General features: G+C 43.4%; 1 protein-coding gene across 1 annotated transcript in view; it reads right to left on the bottom strand.

Annotated features, from left to right (window-relative positions):
• BAZ1B (bromodomain adjacent to zinc finger domain 1B) overlaps positions 1-22,287 on the bottom strand; it is a 53,900-nt gene that overhangs the window by 31,264 nt on the left and 349 nt on the right. Inside the window, exons 2-7 of the mRNA XM_014959712.1 lie at positions 16,046-16,238; positions 13,853-13,997; positions 13,053-13,251; positions 9,318-9,439; positions 8,255-8,452; positions 4,449-6,144 (exon numbers count right to left, since the gene is read on the bottom strand). Coding sequence (XP_014815198.1) covers positions 4,449-6,144; positions 8,255-8,452; positions 9,318-9,439; positions 13,053-13,251; positions 13,853-13,997; positions 16,046-16,238 — 2,553 coding nt within the window. The remainder of the gene's footprint in view (positions 1-4,448; positions 6,145-8,254; positions 8,453-9,317; positions 9,440-13,052; positions 13,252-13,852; positions 13,998-16,045; positions 16,239-22,287) is intronic.

Below are 22,287 nucleotides of genomic sequence, written 5' to 3'. Positions count from 1 at the left end.
GGTGAAGAAATTAAGACTTATCTTTGCGTCACAAAGGAAGGTTTGAAGCAGGTGGAATGAGATCATATGGAAGGGTGAGGTGGAGCGAGGCAGGTAAAAGTGAACATATGAAGGTTGTACATTGGCTGCTGGCTCACGGAGAAAGCCAACCTCTTGCTAGTACTTCTCCCAGGGCAGCTGATAGCTAACAGTTGATTAGTTAATACCTGGTAAGTCTCTGAAGTCCTGCCAGTGTAATCAATCCTGAGTGATTAGAGGAGACATGCTGAAAAATATACTCTTGCATTTGTTAAACCAACTTCATAGATCAGCTTTTATATAATAATGTACCAACAATATACCAATTTACAGTAATTGCAGCATGGCAAAACTGTCCTGTTAATCCCGACCTGCCAGAAACGTGCAGCTGCACAAACCCATATGTCTGTAAACTCTTCCCTAAACCTTACGGCCTCTCCCTATGTCACAGTACTGAAATCCCAACAGCGACTCTCAGTGTCACCCAGTGCCTTGTGTCACCTAAATCTGAGCCCCACAAAGCACCTCAGGAGACCCACACTACAGCAAGTGCTGTTCTCACCTTCCACTAGGAGATAAGAGACGATGCAACACGGAGATGATTCAAGATAGCCAGCATGGCTTTACTAGGGGCAGGTTCTGCCTGACTAACCTAGTGGCCTTCTATGATACAGTGTCTAGGTCAGTAGATGAGGGACGACCTATGGATGTGATCTACCTGGACTTCAGCAAGACCTTTGACACGGTCCCTCACAACATCCTGCTTGCCAAATTGGAAGGATACAGATTTGATGGGTGGACTGTTCAGCGGATAACGAATTGGCTGAATGGTCACATCCAGAGGGTGGTACTCAATGGCTTGAAGTCCAGATGGAGACCAGTGACAGGTGGTGTCCCTCAAGTGCTGGGACCAGAACTGTTTAACATTTTTATCAACAACATAGACAGAGGGATTGAGAGCACCATCAACAAGTTTGCAGATGACACCAAGCTGTGTGGTGTTGTCCATACACCAGAGAGATGGGATGTCACCCAGAAGGACCTGGACAGGCTGGAGAGGTGGGCCTAGGTGAGCCTCATGAGGTTCAACAAAAGCAAGTGCAGGGTTCTGCACCTGGGACAGAACAATCCTCAGTATCAATAGAGACTGGGGGATGAGGTATTAGAAAGCAGCCCTGAGGAAAGGGACTTGGGGGTGCTGATGGATGAGAAGCTGGACATGAGCAGGCAGTGGGCACTTGCAGCCCAGAAGGCCAATCGCATCCTGGGATGCATCAAAAGAAGTGTTGCCAGCAGATCCAGAGAGATGATTCTGCCACTTTGCTCTGCTCTGGTGAGACCTCACCTGGAGTATTGTGTGCAGGTCTGGAGCCCTCAATATAGGAAGGACATGGACCTGATGGAGCAGGTCCAGAGGAGGGCCACTAAAATGATCAGGGGGTTGGAGCCCCTCTGCTACGAGGACAGGCTGAGGGAGCTGGGGTTGTTCAGCCTGGAGAAGAGGAGGCTCCGGGGAGACCTAATAGCAGCCTTCCAGTACCTGAAGGGAGCCTACAGGAAGGCTGGGGAGAGCCTGTTTAGAAAGGCCTGCAGTGACAGGACGAGGGGCAATGGCTTTAAGTTGGAGAACAGCAGATTTAGATTGGAGATTAGGAACAAGTTCTTTACTATGAGGGTGGTGGAACACTGGAACAGATTGCCCAGGGAGATAGTTGAGGCCCCTTCTCTGGAAATATTCAAGGTGAGGCTCCTCAACCAGGCTGGGCAACCTGGTCTAGTTGGGGGTATCCCTGCTGACTGCAGGGAGGTCAGACTAGATGACCTTTGGAGGTCCCTTCTAGCCTGGACCATTCTATGATTCCCCTAGCATTTATTTCCCCAACACTTTCTCAAGCCTTGCTGCTGTCACCTGAGGCTTGCACAAAGCCCACTTCCATCCTCCTCAGCACCCTCCTCAGAAGAGCCAAGACTCCAACGAGAACAAAGTCCCACTGCCAGCAAACTCGTCACTGCTGACAACATGGGACACCAGGGGCACTCCTGAGACAGGTATTTTTTCTATCCAGCTGTAAAGACCAGTTGCAGCAGGTAGCATCAAGTGCCGGAATAAGGAAGAGATAAGGAAAGAACTGAAACTTAAGTTTACCCATATGCCAAAACTCTTCTAACAAAATGAGAACAAAGACACCAAACTGAAGGGTTTCTCCCCAGATCTCATTTTCAATTGTGATGACAAGCTAGTCTTGGTACTTTCCTCTCTAGCTGCCTTCATTAGCTGTATGAGCTTCCAACTGTTCATTCTCCTCCAACAGACTGCATGGGAGCTATTACTTCATGGAGTGATAAGGCAAGAACAATTAGCAAGTGCTGCAGTAACATGGAAATGGAAGTGACTTGACTTTTACTATCAAGAAAATAGTGATATTAATCATGTTATCTCAACAGGAAGTTCTGTATTGACTTCTTTTGAAGCCAAGAAAGAACAACAAAAATTACATTTATGCCTTCTTACACTGGATTTTTTTTTGAGCTGAGACTAACTAGACAGCACTGGATGCAACATCGATAGGTTTAACTTTAAAGAGGTTAGTGCTCCCAGCGTTACAGATGTTACCAGGGTGGTGAAAAAGAAACCTCTGCCTGTGAGATGTATGTCTACAGATATGTAAAAGAGCAGTTGCTGACAAAACACCTGTTGTGCAGCAGTTCATATATGTGTGTATACATATATGAACTGCTGCACAACAGGTGTTTTGTCAGCAACTGCTCTTTTACTTCCCCCAGAGATACTAGTGTTATTAAAAGTAAACGCACCTGAAAGCCAGTACGCTGAAGAAGCCCAGAAAGCCTGTGGTGGCAGGAGCACACTGACGCAGTTCTCACTGTGGTTATGCACAACTATTTTTCACACACTGAAACCACACCAGTCCCCAAGTCTGAAGTCCTGCAGAGCTGAGCTCCAAGCTGCTAACCCTGCAGCCCCAACTACTGCCCATCAATGTTAACCCAGAGCTTTGGTTCTCTGAGGGCACCTTTATACCTGGCAGCACCTGCTGAACAGGTAAGAGAAGCCCTGGATGCCTGAAACGTTGGGGTTTGTTATGTGGAAAGGAAGCAACATGAATTCAAACCTTAACAGAAGGCTTAATCCTTCCATCCCTGCCAGAGAGACCTAGTTTTCCTCTGGAGTTCAAAAGAACATGTTAAATTTCTTCAGCACGCAAGCCAAATGATTCTTATCTCCATCAATGGAATATTACTTTTCTTCAAGTGTAACTAGTACAAACTACCAAGTGAGAACAACAAGAAGCATCCCAAGGAGTAGTGTCCAAACTGCATTTAATTTTGCAGTAAAATCTTACCAGGAACTTGAACTTGCTGTGAAGCAACCAGAACACTACAAGAACTGTGGCCAAGAGGCCATCCAGCTGCAGCACATTAGATATTTGGTATTCTGTTTTTCCGGAGAAGTAGGGCAGCACTCCAGATCTTCAGTAGTTTACTGATACTTCTGAGATTCACAGTTCTTAACAGAAGATCTGGAAGGTCTCTTCAGGTTTCAACTTGAGACATGGTTGTATCCAGTCTACTTCCTCCAGAGCTTCAGGGTATTCCATGTTATTTACCTATTCTGGATCTCCTGAATTCTCCCAGATTCCAGCTAAGGCACATAAGCCAGGCTCCCTACTAGATGCTTGTCCCTCAACTATTTCAGAAAGGAAATAACAACCTAGATGAGCTCTGCTGTCCACTTCCATTGGCCCAGTACCCACATTTACAACCAAAAAAAGTCCCTGAAATGCAATTCCAGAGTAATTTGCTCTTCATATTCCATACTTTTTAGCAAAAAAAGCACTACTTACACAGAAGCATAGAAAGTTTGATATTGCAACTCATGATTTATAGAGATTTGAGCGGACAGTTTATATTTAAACAACTCCATAACTAATTCTTTAAATTGAGCAAATGAAATTTATTGCCCAAGTCCATATCTAGGAGACGGGCTGCTGGCATCAACCTGACTATGTGTACAACAGCAAGGCCAGCAGCAGCTGTAGGAACCAGCTTTTAGGCAGGAAATATCTCCTCTGTGCTTAAGAGTCAGAAGATGTTTGGACGTAGACAAATATTTTTTTTGTTTTCTGTCCCCAGAACAGATTTGCTGTTCTCCAACCATTCTGAGCCTGACAAAATTTGAAAAAGTACTGTACAAAAGGTGCCCAAAGATAAAAAACTTGAAGCAGTTATTGCTTCTTCTTAACATTCCAGATTATGAGCTGCCAGAGAAACCACAGCAGATAAGTTATACTTATAAGTAAATCCGATAAAACCAGGCAATGCTTTTGAAAACAGGCTGCCAATTTTGCCTTTAACTTATTCCCCTCTACTCCACAACACACAAACACTCTACTCTCTGGTATTTTTCTTACCTCTCATTTGTATTTCTTGTTGCTCCCTCTCTTTTTTAGCTTGGATGGCAAGAAGGCGCCTGCTCTTCACAGCACTGATCATATCATCAGCTTCTACTTCTGCCCGGTGCTCTATTTTCATCATCTCGGGTTTTTTCTTTTCATTTCTTCCCATCATATTCTCATCTTTCCCGTTCTCTTTGTTCTTGGCCACCATTTCTTTTCGCTTCTTTTTTTCTGCCCTCTTCTTGTCATTTTCTTCCTTCAGGATAGCCAGACGCTCCTTCCACAGCTCAGCTGATGTCTGCTGCTTGGCCTCCACGTGGTCCTGCACCGAGTACGTCATTAGAATCCGGTGGCACAGGGCTCCAAGTATCTGCAATTTCTCTTCAGGCGTCAACTCAAAGAACTCCGATGTCTCCAGTTTCTCCAAAAACTCATCCTGTACTTCATTATCATCAAAAGCTGCTGAATCCTTGCTTTCATCTACATTATCTGAGACCTCACTTTCCTCTTGCACATCTGACTTGCGCAGGCACAAGCGAACCAGCTCAGAAGCAGAATGCAAAGTAAGTGGTATTTCAGAAAGCTTCATTCCCAGCTCAGCGTAATCTTCAGCAATTTCATCCTGCAGCAGGGTCTGCAAGAGAATGACCAGTACTCGGTTCAAATAGAGGAAGCCTCCCTTTTCTGCGCAAAGTGCTTCCATCAGGGAAACTGCCGTAATGGGATATTGACCATCTGGCATCAATAACCCTGAGTAACAGCTCAGGAACTCCACCACCATAGCAACATCCCCAAAGAGCGTATTAGGAAGTCCTTCTGGAGTATCAACAAGTTTAAAAGTAGGCAAGCTCTTCCCTTTAAGGTCTTGGTCCTCATATCTTTTCTGTTTTTCCAGTTTTTCCTTCATCTCCTTCTCCTTCCGCTCCTTTGCTCTCTCCTTCAGTTTCTCTTTCAGCTTCTCCCTTTTCTTCTTCATGTACTCCTTTCGCTGCTCCTCTGTCATGGCAGCCCATTTCTTCCTGTGCTCTAGAAGCTCATAGCGTTTCTGTACTAACCCTCGCAAATCCTCAGGGAGACGGGCACGATCCTCATTTGAGAGTAACCTTGCTGTTTTGGAGATGATGCAGGAAAGAGCACTTTTTTTGTCTTCACGGTCTTTGTTTTCTTTGTAATAGGCAATGAGGTGGAGTGCTGCAGGGGGCAGACGTTTCTGGGGTTTGTTGGAAGACCTCGGGGTGCCTCCAGAATTCCTGGGAGCTCTGGACACCTTAGGGGTACCTTTAGCCATGTCCAGTAGTGTCATTTGTTTCATTTTCATCTTAGGGGTCTTCAAGCCTTTCCTAGGAGACTTTGACTTCCCTGATGACTTCTGCCCATTCAGAACCCTTTTTCCTCTTTGCTTTTTGTCCAAGGATTTGTTGCTGCCCTTCCCCAGTTGGCTCCTCTTTGGAATGTGAAAGTTAGAGTCAAGTTTAGCAGGTGACACAATTTTCATCACCTCTTCCAGCTCCTCTTTAGGACATTTTGAATTCTTAGAGTTTTTCACCTTCAGTGGAGAGTCAATAATAGATTTCTCCAAATGCACGTGGCACCACAGAGTCGGGCTCAGTGGATGGCCCAGGGATGATCCATCAGCTTTGGATTTCTTAGAAGGCTTTCTGTCAGGTGATCGAGAGCTCTTTCTCTTAGTTGAGGGGTTGAGAGTCATATACTAAAAGAAGGAATAATTTTATATTAATATTTAAAGGTAAATAAAGGTTATTTGGATCCTTTTCTGTCAATTATTTTTGTCTAAGTTTATTTCTCATGTATTTTTCCAATTCCTCAATACATTGAGGGTAAGAGGCTTCTGCAATAGCTTTCAATATTTTGCATTGCAGACACTACGTTGGTACTGAGGTCATTGGCCCATTCCAGAAAGTTCACATTTAACTTTATGAAATTAAACACTATAAAGAATTTTAAGTATTTCTTACTGTATTACACAAAACCACTTTGTTTTTACTTAAAAGGTTGTGGGGAGGGGGTTTGCCTGGAAAATGCTGACATTAATTTCAAAAACTATTCTGTTGCTCAGAGATTTCTTAGTGAGTCAGGTAGGGTTCAGTCCTGGCCCCCACCCAGTGAAAAACTGGAGGAGCACAGAAGTGAGGGGTGACAAGAGTTCAGAGACTGGTTTCTGACCTTCCTGAAAACATCTGGAATGAAGGTGAGATGGGATTCAGTTCTGAAGTAACGTGACTGAATATCTAACTGGTTTTGAGCTACTGGAATAACCCACCTGTCAGCACGCTTTTAGCACAGAACAGTTTAACCCAGAGCCAAAGAGAGACTGATTTCAGGACTATCTCAGCATCTCAAATGCAGTTTCAGGATGCACCCAGAATACTAATATATTTCAAGAAGTGGAAAATATAATGCAAGGATCTAACCTATAGGTTTGGGATAAAATTACCAGAAAACAGGGGCTGAAAATTTGAGTACCTTAGCAATAAAAAAATCCCACAGTGGTAGGCAAAGCAAAAGGTGTAACAGGTATTTAATAACAGACATACAGAAATGTGACCAAGTTAAGACTGCCATAGGAGTGCTCAGGCTTTCTGGTTCACAGATGTTCAACTCTTGGAAGCTTTAGTTTAAGAGCCCTCATTAGGCCATTAGAGACAATGTTACTGAAGATCGCACAAATTCACAAATATAAGATTTACAACTTATACTGTATATCCAACTGTCACTTATAAAAACTTATTTTGTCAGAGCACTAATTCTGGATTAATAAATTCTCCAGCCATTTCTCAAAATCTAAAAGCCCAACATAAATTCAATCTCTATGTCAACAGGAAACACGCTGCAGAAAGCGCCACCCTAAAACACAAAGATAAGGACTTCTGTAACTCAAACTGAAGATGTTACAGTTGCATATTTTTGCTTATACCGTCCCTCAGTGCGCTGAGGATTTGGACACTACCAGCAAATGCTTCAATTATCTATTAAGGCAGTGACCCCAAATACTACAGCAAGGGTAAACACAACCCAATTACGAAGAATTTATTTTTCTCTTTAAGCAAATTTACAATCATCCAGAAAAGTCCATAGAAGCTTTCTAGGAAGGAGTGTTCTCCTCCTGACGAGGACAGAGGGATACAGCAAATATTTCTATTCTAGTTTTAAAACAATGCTTGACAAAGACCAAACCTGTGAAAAAGTCATTTTACTAAATTAACAGAATAGCGTGTTCTACAGCAAATGACAGATTTTAAAACAGCAGATTTCATGATTTGGCATTTACTCAGTTAACAGTATATTTGGCTGGTCATTACAAATGGCTGGGGAAAAAAAACCCAACAAACCATCCCTCCTACTTAGAGCATTCAGTGCAAAATTTGCGGTATCTGCCATCCCTCAATCCAGCACCACAAAAGAACCATCATGAAGTCAAACACATCCAGCTCTTCCATTGTAACCATGAGAATGGCCCAGGAACTGACATGATCAGGTAAGAAGTACAGCTCTTCCATTTGTCTTACATCAGGAAAAGGTGTCTTTACTTGTAGATAAGTAATGCAAACTATCGGAAAAATTAAGAAAAGGCAGTTACACCTCAAATTTTCAAAGCAGACCACTGTTTCAAACATTCAAAGCTGTGTTGCCTCACAAAGGATCAGTCTTTAGAGGAGTGGGCCTTCCTGCTCTTCATCCTTCTAAGTTGATGTAAGCTTGGGACCACCAAAACCCAACTGGCACACTGAAGTCTCTGCCAAGACTGCTTAAGGGTAGGGAACAGACGAGAAGGCAAAGGAGAAACTTTTAGGAATTCTTACCTTATGCGGGTCAAGCAAGAAGTCACTAAATTTACTGGGGAGAGAGTATTTCTTCACTAACTCATCCTCCACCACCCATGGGGCATTCTCACACGTGCCAGCCCGCAGTGCATTATGACGGATGAAGTACCTCAGGATCTCCTTGTTGGGAGGACGCTCTGTACGGACTAAGCTGTCTGCTGGTACGTTGCTGATGATCTTGGAAATAACAACAGACAGACTGTTAACATTTAACTTCTAACCACATTATAAATACCCATCATATGGCTAAAAGGAGCAAGCACCATTGTACTGCTTCACGTTCACAAATTCTTTGCTCTTTCAAAGCTCTCTTGCAAAGACTCAAACCAAACCAAACAGATCTTGCAGAGTTGAGATGCAGAACAGAGACTGGAAGGAGATTCAGTTAGCCAAAAGAGTAAAAAGTGTTAGTTCACGTTGCAGATTTCTTGCCAGAGTCCACTGCTTTATCTCTGACCTTCCTCCTGTGTGTGCTTGCTACTAACTTAAAAGCTTTTACATAATAATGTTTATTTTGTTTTGTTTTTTTTTCCCCAAGACCAGAGGAGTAACTCTGCAAGTGGTACTCATTGAGGTCAGCACTACCTCTCTTGTCAAATTAGCAAACAGATGACAAACAGCATGCAGCAGTGCTGCAGCTACACAGAAATTCCGAAGCACAGCTACCTCTGACTCTCAGCAAAGCTCACTGAGAACAAGAACAGCAACTGCGGCTCATGATTTAACTAGTCCTCCTCTCACCAAATTTCATTAACTGCCTCACCAGAGATTAGCCAGTTAGCAGCCAGAACTCTAAAGCTATGTAATACCGTGTCTCAGTGTGTGGTACCAGGAATTATCAGGTCTCTCCATGCACAAAACCCCATTATATATAGGAACAACCAGGCTAGTCAGCCTCACAGCTAACCATAGCCATCCACTTCCAACACCACCACTCCAGCAGGAAGTACTACATTGTGCTGTACAGACACACTGACAGTGATTATTTAATTAAACTTGCATATTCACGTTATAATAGAAAGGATTCAAGTGGACAACTCACCTTATCTTCATTTTTCAGCTTGACATCATATTTGTGTGGCAGGAATTTAGGTGGAACCCACTTCCTTTCTTCCTTCTTCAGAGAAGTGGGAAGCTTCCGAGGAGACCTACGTGCTCGATCATCTGATAAAAGCAAGGGAAGACATTAAGTATCCTAGTACTAGAGTCCAAAAAACCCCATGAAAAAATCCAGACCATCGCTGGAGTGGGCAGCCCAGCCCTTGCTATCTACACAGTGCTTGGTTAAACTAGAACCATCAGGAAAAAATCCCAAATTGGGTTTTAGAAATATCCTGAAGGTGCAGGCTGGGAACGCAGTCCCTAAACAGCTCTGAAGTAGGAGGCACCACCTATCTTCAAAGAGCATCAAGGACCACTTGTAATATTCAAACACATCTCTCTGCAGACGGTAGCTGCAACTACCCATGCAAAGGGAGAAAATGCCTATAAAATTCATGAACGGGAGACGGGTTTCATAACTAGTAACCTGCTCAGGGAGCACCTGCCAAGAGCCGCTGTCTCTGCCAGGCCATATTTGAAATAATTCTACTGAAGGAATTACAGACTAAGTTAAAGTAACTTTAAAAATTCATTTAACTTTGGTGGTCATTAAGCGTTTTACAGTTACAAGCACTGTGTATGGGCTAGTTTAGCTGGAGATCTTAAGCGTGCTTATACAAACAGCCTTTTTATTCTCAAGAGAGATGGAACTGAAAGAGCCCAAAGGTATGACACATCTTCTTGCCAGCTGGTGTTGAATCTATTTCTATATTCAAGTTGCAAATGTTAATGATCACAGATGCTTTGGGTTCACTGCACCAAACACACAAATGTGCAGCTGCTTACCACGTTACTGCTACATTTCAGATAATGCAACACAGAATCCTCTGCTCCAAATATCACTCATTATAGATGTAAAACCAAGTAACAACTGAACTTCCTAACAGTGATAGTATGTGTGAAAGGAGACTAATCCTCTTATCACAAGCCAGGTTGAGACAAAACTTTTGCCTTCTTCAGTTCCACATTCATATTAAAAATATCTAAGTTCACAAATACCAAACTATGTTTTTCTGCTCAACAGCACAATGGTAGTCACATACAAGACACTTCAAGCTCTGTAAAAGATCTGCTTTCAGTGTCTTTGCTAGATGCACATACCACACAGAGCAAGTTTATGTGTAAGAAATAAGTACGTTGCTTAGTCCTGGCTCTGACTTTGAAGGACTCCGTTACACTGCTGTCCCTCCAACAGGCCTGTAAGCGACCTCTCTTTTTGTGATTTACCTTCTAGATTCTAGAAATGAGGATGACTACACTTGAATTCCATCACACAGCACCTGCATGCTCAGGGGTGGGGAAGAAGAAATCACTGTACGTTCCCTCCTGAAGTTATTTTACAAAAAGAGTACTTTATTTATTGTGCATTGTACTGTAATAAACTTAAATTCACTACACTACTGGAACCTCATAAACCATCCATATGCTGTTGTCTCCTCCTAGTCACCACTTATTTTGGATCTTCCAAAGCAGTATTAGTTCCAAGTACAGCTCCAGCTGCAGAACCTGCCTCCAGTAGTTCACCATCCATTTTCAGGAAAAACTAGCCTTTCCTCTCACTTCTGCAGATTTTCCAGAGCTTCATCCCTAAGTAACTAGAAATACAAAGCCACTTCAGACTGCAGATATGATGCAATAAAGCTGGTATAAAGCCTTATTTTTAGCTTCTGAAGCACAGTAGACTCCTAACCAGAGAGACTGAAGCTCTTTCTCTGCTCCTTTTTTCCTCCAACAAAATCACCAAGTTTGACGTAAGTACCAGTAAAAATGCTGTGGTTAACTCTGCCCCCTCGTGTGCGCACAGAAAGCTACAGCTTGTCCATCACACACTGTTACGCAGAGCCTGTTATCGCTTCTAAATGCTCACTCTTGCACAGTGACCTCATCCCCTATTACCAGTGGTCAAGTACACAAATTATTAGACAGAAGTGGAAGGAGGTGTGGTTCAGGCACCTCCACAAGGCACACAGCCTCAGGTGGGCGCAGGGCAGGGCGCAATGAGAACACGTCTTCACTACTTCTGTAACACCCTCTATAAATGTAACAAATGCTACAGAGTTATTTTAATGAACTCTAGAATATAGATTCAGGAATGAGTTTGCTATGAACCTATGTTCTATTACAACCCAGAATATAAAAGCATTTGCAATAAAACATTCTTTTAATAAATGCATATGCACAAGGAAAGAGTTAAAAGAACGAGCACTTACTGCTTTTATTGATTACGTTATTACTCTGCCAGCACCTCTGATTTGAAGGTGCTGAGGGTAGTGTCAATGAGAGCAGAGCTGAACACAGCTGGTTAAATGCGGCAAACCAACCAACAAAATATTATGGTAGGCTTGACTAAACTAGTAAAGTCTTTACTAGACTTTACTAAACACACAAGCCCAAAAATGCTGCTGTAATTTTGGTCAGTGAGCATTTTTAAAGTAAAAGGTACTTCTTATGACTTTTATGACATAGTTTGAGAGAACTACTACTCAAAAACAACACCAAAAAAAAGTGCATGCATTAGCCCCTCTTCAAACTACTGTTTCAAAGGATGAGTATAAGGCCAGATTTTTTCTGCAACACCTTTTTTTTCCATTCCCAGTTATACAGAACACTGCAATGAAATCAAAACAGCTCATAACTTTTTCCAATCAGAAACAGTTGACAATTATGAAGCTTACTAGAACTTGTTTTCCACCCCTGACATTGCTATTAGCTTGCTGGATGTTTTCCGAGTTTCCTCTCCTCCATATTAGAGGAGGCTGGAGACCTTCCCCAGATGCTGGAGTGGCTATTTACAAATGTAAACAATTTATTGCATTTATGTGCCTCTAAAATTAAGCTATCAAGATTGGAGCTACGCTGCGGGGTTGTTTTGTTTTGGGCTTTTTTATTTTAAAGTACTTTTTGAAATATCTTTTAAAGAATCTTATAATTCCATTTTTAGAGAAGTTACACAGGGCATAAAACCAATAATTTATTTTCTTTCCTCTTTCAACAGTACCTTCTAAGAATCAAGAAAAGCCTTGGACATCCACTGATTAGTTCTGCAGCATGGAGGAACAGATACAGAAGAGGAGAACAGTGTTTCCAGGCATGTTTTATTTTGAACCGTTAGAAAAAATTTAGCATGCGTTTTTCTGCAGTAATTTTGTCTCAAGCATTTCAAAACTGAAAAGGGGATAAACCAAAATAAAATAAAATAAAAAAAATCATCCTTATTTTTTATGTCAACTGGTGACATGAAAGAGAATTAGAGCTTGTCTCTGGCTGCAGAACAACAGGCTTTAGAACTAGAGATGTTTGTTCTGATGCCGTTCATCACAGAAGAACGTTACAAATGCATGAATGCTGTTTACCCCCTGCCCCTATTTTTTAAAAAATGTATTTGTTATACTTTTGAATTTATCCTTTTCATATACTTATCCTTGTCATGCATAGCTTTTGGTATTACATCTTAGAACAGCAGCACATTTTCCACTTTAAAACAGGCAAGAAGAGTTGAAAGCTAACAGTACTGATGCCACCAAAGCTGCATCACTACCAATGACAATCCAGGATTTCCATCCCATAGCACTGTTTAAACATTACATAAAACATTCACAGCCCAGGCCCAGGATGCACATAAATTCAAATACTCACTTCCAGGAGCTACCTACATGCACACTGTCTCGCTACTTACTCATACTTTCCCTCCTGTTCTCCTCCTCCTTCAGGATGGCTTCCTTCTGGTTGTCCAGGGCTGCTTGGCTGGAGTTCTCCTTATCACTGGATGGGGAATCACACGCTCCATCAGATTTCTTTTCCGAGGCCTCTTCATCCGCTTTCTCCAGGGGATGGATTTTCACAACTTTCACAGGCAACATTTTCTGCTTACCAACCTGCACAGAAATATTGATGCAAACCAAACCCAAGCAAGACACATGAACTAGTTAGCTTTGACGCCACAAGGAAGGAAAAACAAAAAGCAGCTATGACCTACAAACCCTAATTCAGGAAAACACTTAACTGACATCCTCCTTGAAAAAACCTCATGATCCTTCTCATGAAACAATTACAGGATCGCTATCAACTACTCCTACCTGGAAGTTCTGTTCAATTTGCTAAGAGAGAGGGAGCTGCCAACCCGCAAGTTTTTCCAGTGTCTAATAAAGCTGCTGTCTCAGCCTAAGGAGAATGTGTGCAAGGTATAAGTGTGCTCTCTCTACAGCCCCAGTTGAGAGAGTATGTCCTGAACAGATTGTGTTCAGGAACAGAGAACATTTAAAACTTTCCCTTATTTTTAACAATTTTGAGTTTTCCCCATCATTCCCAGTTTTGGAGGGAATTTTCTAATCATTAGAGCATCATTAAAGATTTGTAAGCAGTGGACTTCAAGCTACATTAATTTAAGATTACTGTTCCTTCTACAAACATGTTGGGTGAAAAGATTACAGCAGATTATAATTTTTAACTGCTTAATCAAAAGAATCAAAACCTCACCTCAAAGTCACACTCTTCTCCCACTGCAAATTTGGTCATGATCTCCAGCCAAGCTGCATCCACCAACTTTTCCAAAGATACAGTGTTGTGGTGAACTATTTCCAGTACCAGTTTCTCATACCAGATGGGGAATTCCTCCTTCAAGCTGAGCAAGCACATAAGAAGTTTTCATTATTCAGTGAATAAAAGCCAAAATGCAAAGTAGCCTCCCATTTCGCAATTCCAGGAAAATAAACAGCCAGGACAATGTTTGAGGCAGATGCCACATTAGCATGCAAACATCCAAGGGCTTTTTCCTACCCTCCCCCCAGCACCCCCCAAAGTGTTAACTGTCATGACAATACAAATTGTACTTGCCCTTCTCAGAAGGAACACCATAAAGCATTCTGGAAGAGCACCACTGCCAGTAAACCCTTTCTTGCCGGTTATTGCTGCCTCTCTACTAGATGTTAAATATATACTGAGACCATGTCATCATTCTGGGACTTGTTTCTTTCACATTTTTGCTTCCAACAATAACACCATGCTTCTTCCCAAACAGACTGCTAGCACAGTAAAGAAGATAGAGGTAGGCTTACACAGATTATGTTTCCAGAGAAAAATATTTTGTGTGTTTCACCATGTCACGATCTTCAAACTTTTTCATCCAAAGAAGAGAAATGATTGTTACAAGTTTACTTGACTGATTTCCTTTCCAAAGGATCAGATCAGTTCAGTTAGCTGATAGGGGTACTAAGACATATATTGTATAAAGCTTTCTGGCTAAAAAGTAAAGTTCCATTTCAAGTTACTGTAAGGAGGAAGAAAATACTCTATTTTTCCAAAACCCTTTTAGCTTGCCAGACTTGAGAATCCATCGCTAACAATTCTCAACTATATTTGCTGTTACACAACTGTCATGAACAAATTTATCACTTTAGCAAACTGCTTAAATGAACTTCTTTTATTCAGGCTAGTGTCAAGTATTAAAGCAGCCAGTAAACTGCCTGGGAAGCTTTTAATCCTATTTCAAAGAAACAAGACCAAAATTTCATTTCACAGAGTCTTTTTTCCCCACATTTAGAAGGACTATAGTTAAATTTGCTACTGAGAAATCTTCCATTTATATTTGATTGCCATTTCTGAATGTTTTCAGTAGTGGCCAAGCAGTCCAACCAAAAGTAAGCGACACTAGACCACTGGTTTTTGACTCAGGATTCTAAGCTTACGGAGCTGGCTCTGCGCCTCCTGAACACTAGGGAGGAAAGAGCCAAGGCAGCAGTGTCTCAGCCCTCACAGGCATTAGGACTATTAGCAAATAGGTTTCTTATTTGTTGCCTTTAAGGATGTGTTTAACCTCAAATGATGGGGCATTTCTCCTTAGGCTATTCATTCTTTTGCCAATGAATCAGAATCGTAGATTCTTCATGAAAGAGAAGCAGCAGCAAACCTCACTTCCTCAGGCAGTGCTGCTGACAAGCTCCCCAGTTTAAATCCAGGGAAAAAAAGTCACAGAAGTCCAAGGCATCAGCCCACAGAACCAAGAAACATGCCATTTGTTTGGCATAATTCCTACAACTCAGTAATCACAAAGTGAGTTACAGATGTTGGTAGAGCCAAGGACTCGCACCTTTACAGAAAATTCATTTCTATGGCAAGGGCCATGTTTGGCAGCCCAGAGGAACAAGGGTGCTCTGAGCAGAGTAATGAGTTTCCCTTTATTCCTCACTGTTTCAAGTAGAGCAGATCCCCAAAATTTTACTTGAAAGTAATTTTATTTACTAAAACAACTGATTCCAATGCAGATCTGAAAAAAATAATTAGAGCTGTGGACCTAGCTGATGTGAAACACTTCAACAGCCTCTTTTTACTGTATTTTTACTTTAGCTCCTTCAAGATGTATTTCTTTTCCTCCTCTGAAAAATTCCCATTACTCAAGTGGTTTTAAAATATGCCAAGTACCATATGCTGAACTATTTTGGTTCAAGTAATATCAAGATACAGCACTAAATAAGTACATTGCTCAAGTGCATTAGTGATGGCATCAAATTTGGACTTCATCTGCTTTCAGCTTGGGAATTCCCACATCTCCTTACAGCCAGTAAAAAGCTCCTTATCTCCCCTCATAAACTAGCAATCCCATAGCATTCTCAAGTCCACTCTTCTGTCTCAGCACCTACAGACACACACACCAATTTCTTCACTGGTACTTACAGCTCGGCAACTTCCTGCTCCTCCTCCCAAGCCTCCTTGTGCGTCAGCTGGCTGCTCCCCGTGCTCTTGCACGTCCAGATTCGCTCACTGTATCTCTCTAAACGTGCTTCGTACTCTCTGAAGAAGTAGCAGCTCAGGAAAACAGGATTTATGCAGTGGAGAGCATAATCACAAGAGCATAAGACAATCAAATTCAATTAAACCCTTACTTCTAGAATGCATAAAGGCTGAGGGTCGCTACGGTACAGTTGGACCTTGTGCCTACCATGGAGATGCTGCATTAAATCAGAGACGTTTTCAGAGCAGGGTGCACTGGAGCTTCCTGCAGCTGAAATGCCAGCCCTGCTCGGCACCAGCTTACAGAAGGTGCCCCACCACTGTCACTTCAGCTGAACGCTTTGTGGCACAGCTAAGTTACTCTTCAGCTTTTCCAGTCTGATTCATTGGATAACAGCACTAACATCACAGGCACATGCAGGAGACACGGAATGGTCTACAACTAAATAACTGCTGGTTAGTAGTAGGAACTACTACTACTAGTGCCCTAGGGTAGCATTACAAACTCTAGATGCAAATTACCAGTTTACCCAGTACCCCCGATCTTTTGAGAAAAAAAGTCCAAAAGCCTTGAAACTGGAACAACTAGAAAGGCCACCTTTCATTTGGTTTCCAACAAGAGCAGCCTCCTGCGTTAGCACAACTTTAGGACCTTTCTCACCAAGTATATCACCTGCTTCCCGCACCACAACCAGCCTCAAGGTTGTTCTGGCCATTGGGATGAATGGGTGCATGGATGAGGCACCCTGGTGCAGGGTTATGAATTACAGCATTAGCTACTCTGCTGTAAGCATCTGTGTCTACGCTCTATCCATTCCACCTAAGCAGTAATTAACTGTCAGGGCAAACAGCTATAAGCTACTTCATACTTTCTATGGCTAGAACACGTATAGGCACAATCATCAGCAAAGCCAGCACAGTGTAAATCCACACTAGTTTACCCTGTGGCAGCCTGCTTAAGTTGCCATATGCTTACCGAGGGTAATTTAAGTGGAGAAATTATAACAGAGGCAGCAAAAGCATCTTTCTCTTCTCCATCAGCATGCTCTCCAGCAGAAAAGCAGGCAGAGTACAAAGCATACTTGTAACAACTACAGCGGCTCAGCCTGCTGCAGCACAAGTGCTAATTATGAGAGTCTCTGTGGGAAACAAACAGATTGCTCCATGCTCCTGCAAAGGCAGAGTCACCAGCCACAGCAAATCGCTCAGCATATCCTACATATGCTTTGCTTTCAAGAAAATTTTAGTGCAAGTAACATATTTTGATTATTATTGTGTTGGCTTTTTGGGGTTTTTTTTTTGTTTGCTTTATTTTGTTTTTTAAGATTCCCGTTAGGAAGCCAAATTACAACTCCAATAAAGCCAATTCACTTGGACATTTCTTCACAGCCCCAAGGTAAAGGACAAGGTACAAAAGCCACACTGTGGAGGTTGATACACAGGTATCTTACAGCCACAGCCACTGGTGCTACACAAGAATAGAAGCCAGGAACAGAACTGCCCCCAGAGGAGCTGCCACTGCTGACAGTGTTCCCTCTGTATGGAGCAGGTCTCAAAACCAAGGAGAAATCTCACAGCTCGCCGGCTTGCCCTTCTCATGCAGTCTCCTGCTCTTCAGCAGATCAACAGCGATCTGACAAGTCATCTCCCAAGTTTTGAGCCCTCTGGGCAGTTCTTACAACTCCTTGAGATTTCAAAGATGCTTCAGTTTGCAGAGAAATGAGAGATGCTACAGGGCAGGGGCAGGAAGCGCCATCATTGCAGTGGGGCAGTGGAAAGGAGTAACCACAGCTTACAGAGGAACTCATCTGCACAGTGCTGCGACCCGACCACAAGTGCGATTTTAAAGTATTTTGTAGTGATACTAAGATAACCTGGGGACGGGGGGAGAAATCAGACAACAAACGAGGAGCTCTCCTTGTATTTACAGCACTTAACTACTTTAATAACGATTACATTGCAACAATAATAATTTCTCCCTATGCCTTTCCCGCAGACAGAAGCATTAAAAGCAAATCCAACCCTTGCAGTAGGTACAATCAAGAGCCATCTTCAGCTTCCTTCAGCAATCCCACCTTCACTCTCCCCCAGCCTTTCCTTCTCATGCATCCATGGACACCACCTAGACAGGAAGGACTTGCAGCTGCCATAACACCAGTGCTAAAAGAAAGACAGACTTCTGAAAGGTTCAGCACATTGCCTTAATAAACCTTCAGTATTCTAAATAAATCCTTGAGATATGGCTGGGAAGTTAAATTATGCTCTACTTCCCTCCTACATTTATCAACTTCCCTCTAGCCCTGTGAGGAGATTGCTTTCCTTCCAGCAAGGAGAGAAAATAAATGCTGACCTCCAGTAGAAAAAGAATCAAAAGATGTGATTTCCTAACACTATTTCCCCTGTTGAAAAGAAGATCCACAAGAAATTTCCCTATGAGTTTTCCCCTCCTTATACACACCTATGAGTGCAAACTTAAGCCCACCATATTGGGATCCACATTTTTTCAGATCAACACCAAATATAAAAGGAGAGGGAGTAACATTTTCCCTGTTCAGCTCAGCTCTGCCTCTCAAATGCAATTTAGTTCCACCTGCAGCTGGCCAGCTCATCTGACACTGACCCCCCGGCCATGTTCCTTAACCAGCGCTCCAGACTTGTCCCTACCCTGCCTTTGTGCTCCCAAGCCAGATCCTCTTTGAAACCCTGCGGCCAGCACAAGGCCAAAACGCAGAATGTTTTTGCAAAGTTTACTATAGCTCAAACTTTCCACTACACATACACTATTTGTCCTTTCGACACAGAAACAAACTCAACAAGTTTCAGGCTGTTCAGCAGGTCTGATTGAGGACCACAAATGAGGGCTTACTGGTATGCCATAACCAACTCTTCTCTCTGCATAGCTGGAGCTGCCATTGCCACAAATTCCCAACACAATAATAAAAAACCCTGGACACTAGCTACTTCTGAACATTCCCCAAAAAGCCGCAAATAACACACGTTAAATTAAACAGATGACTACCCACTGTGTAACAGTTAATACATCACATCTGTTTGCATCCCACTGAAGAAGACAATGTTGACAGGCAGAAAACAGTTACATTTAAAACGGGACTCTTAAAGAAAAATATTTCAAAGTATCCAAGCTAATCACTGCACAAGAGGAGTATTAAGTGGGTAGAGTCTACTTCTTCTTGGGTTATTGATGTTCTCACAGAAATGAGCATCAACTCCAAAATAGCTTTAGAGCATCTTAATTGTTCCCATTTGTATTAGCTAAGAAGGCAAACTTACCAGGAAGGCCGGTACATTTGTAAGATGGGTGGGTGGTAAAGTTTTCCTAGAACTGCGGAGTGCGATACAACTGTGCTTTGGGCTGCCGTCTTTCAGCCACAGTTTAACTGGCTGATACCACACGTGAAGATGTGAACAACTGCCTTTAACCTGCAAGCCAAACACGGTCCGATTCCTCATGTTCTCTGTGCTACTTACCGTACACCAGCACTAACCAAGGACAGAGAGCAAGCTTTTATCTGGGGAGGAAAGCAACACAGCTTCCCAAAACCATACACTGATGGCAGAAAGAAAGCTTTGGCCAGACTACTCCCTTCTCCCCAGCCCAGGCTGCTCAGCACTCTGAACTGAGCACTTCTCTCAAGGTGGCAGCACAGCTTCCCAAGCTGCAGCTGCTACAGCAGAACACAAACTGCAGTGGTCCTACACCCTAACAGAAGAGATGACCTGCTCACCAGGGAACAAATTCAGTGTTTGGTAGACTCCAAATGCTCTATACACACGCCACAGACCAGGGGTACAGCTGACAAACCTGAGAAGAGTGTACCACACATGAAGCATTCAGCTGACACTTCACACCTCTCAGAGCAGATCCTACAGAGCTCCTGCAAGGATGGGGCTACCTCAGACTGCCCAGCCGTCCACCATCCCCACACAATTGGCAAGGCTCACCGAGTCTGAACCAGAAGCCCAAGACTTCGCCAGGACACAATGGACTCTACACATCATGGTTTCTTTTAGAAGGTTTTAGGGGGATTTGGCAGTCAAAGGAAGCCACATAAAGAAATATCAGACCTGAGCTCTGATGACCAGCCTATCCATCTGTCCACTGCTACTAGACACTTTCTTAACACAAACCCATGGGGCAGACATCTCTCCTCATACATAATACCCCACTCTCCATTTTTTGTTCAACCCAATCTGCAAATCCTAACCAAAAAAACCCCAAAACAAACAAACAAAGAGTCGTAAAAACTTTTCATGTCTTTCAAATACCACATTCATTGCTGTGCAGAATAAGAACCTGTACATCCTTTAGGAGAAGAGCTAAACACCAGTTTTTCAAGGTGGAAAAAGAAAAGTTCAGGAGACCATATTCTGGCAGGCCTCAGCATAAATGACACTGAGCACTGCTCTGCGCAAGGACCCGGGCATTTCTTGACACACCCTCCCTGCTGCCATTGCCATCCATGAAAGCCATTCCTCTGCACTACTGAGGATAAACAGAAAAGACCAAAAAAACCCCTCCAAACCTTCCTTAGGTAACATCTCCCTTCAACGTACTGACTCATTTGCAATTTTCTGTTCCACTTTTTGCCTAGCTTGTATTATACACAGTCAACAAAGCAAGACAGAAACCCAACATTACTTAGTTTCTCTTTTTAGCGTCATGACGTTTATCTGCCAAGATGAACCTTCTAGAACATGCTAAGCTGTCTGCCTCCCACGGCACCCCATGCTGTACTTTCTCCAAGAAAAGAGTACCTCTCTTGAACCTCAGTGGTTTCCTCTTTCCTTCTGACCCTGCAGCTCTCGCCATCCCCTCTGAGGATGAGAAACCACCACTTTTCTTCCTTAATGTTAATACCATCCAAGTGTCTGCAGAAACATGGCCTGCATCTACTTACAGACCCACAACAGCCATACCAACAGACTGATGCTCTCAGAAGGTGCTCCATAACCCCACTGTGCTGTTGCTACAAGGTAGAGGAACCTTAAACCCGCATCTTCTTTTACAAAGCTAGTAATTAGGCTTAAACTCTGTCTTTCTGATCACTGATTGTTTCTCATAGGTAAAGAGAGAGAACAGGCCTTTGCCAGGTCAGATGGATGACTGAGCTACTTTCAGTTTGCACATACTGCAATAGCAGGTTTTTGAGTCACAGATGGAATGCTTTAAATTAAAATAGTGTTAAAAAAGGAAGTATCTAACACTCTACACAACCTCATTTTAAAGGGCTGAATGCATTAGCAACGCCTATCTGCACTCAGATACACATTTCCTCTTCAAAAGCTACCTAATCCTTCATAGGGGCTTTCACCAGCTGCTCTGCACACTGAAGTAACAAGACACTCTCCAATACAGGGGTCTGTGTAAGTTCTGGAGCTCCTTTGTCTTCCACGCCACCGAGATCTCCGAGGTATGTTCCTATATTCACGCATTTCTGTCTCCCTTTGGTCCTCAATTCCTGAGATTTTAATCCTTGTAACACAAACAACAAGCAGCCTCCTGAAGTAGCAGTTTGCAGGGTCCAGCACAGAACTCGGGTCCCTCTGGCCCCACAGGGCCCTGCCTTGGTGGCCGCCCATCGCCAGTGACAGTTATCCACCTGGCCACCTCTGCTCCATGCCGCTCGAGGACTGTCACATGCTGACTCTCGTGGAACCATAAAAAAATAGAACGTTTTTCATGCACACGCAGCCCAGGAGAAGACACCGACAGTCAGACAGAAAGCCTGGGCTCACCACAGGCGAGCTGCCTCTGTCGCTATTTTATTCTGCTCCCTGTGGGAGTCTCTGGTTTCAGAGCCACCCCTCACCCACGGGACACACGCCACAAATTGGTACCCCATGGAGAGCTGTTCCTGTGCTAATTGCATTAATCAACCCCTACCTACCGGTACTCGCTGAACACGGCACCGGCTCCCGTTTCCCGACAGCCATTACCCGTTGCTCCCTTCCCACCGGCTCCGATCGCCGGCCCCGCGGAGCTCCCGTCCCCGCTCCCCCCCGGCTGCCGGCAACCGCTTCCAAACCGGACCACAAACTTCCCGGGGAACAGCCGCCCCCGGCGCCAGGGCCAGACCCGGCCTGAGCGCGGACTGGGCTCCCCTCAGGGGCCCCGGGCCCCCCCTCACGGCATGGTCTCCTCCCTCAGACAGGCCAGACTGCCC

The sequence above is a fragment of the Calidris pugnax genome, unplaced genomic scaffold, assembly GCF_001431845.1.
Source record: "Calidris pugnax isolate Ruff unplaced genomic scaffold, ASM143184v1 scaffold461, whole genome shotgun sequence".
NCBI lineage: Eukaryota > Metazoa > Chordata > Aves > Charadriiformes > Scolopacidae > Calidris > Calidris pugnax.
The sequence above is the reverse complement of the archived record's forward strand: the minus strand, read 5'-3'. Positions and strand labels throughout refer to the sequence as shown.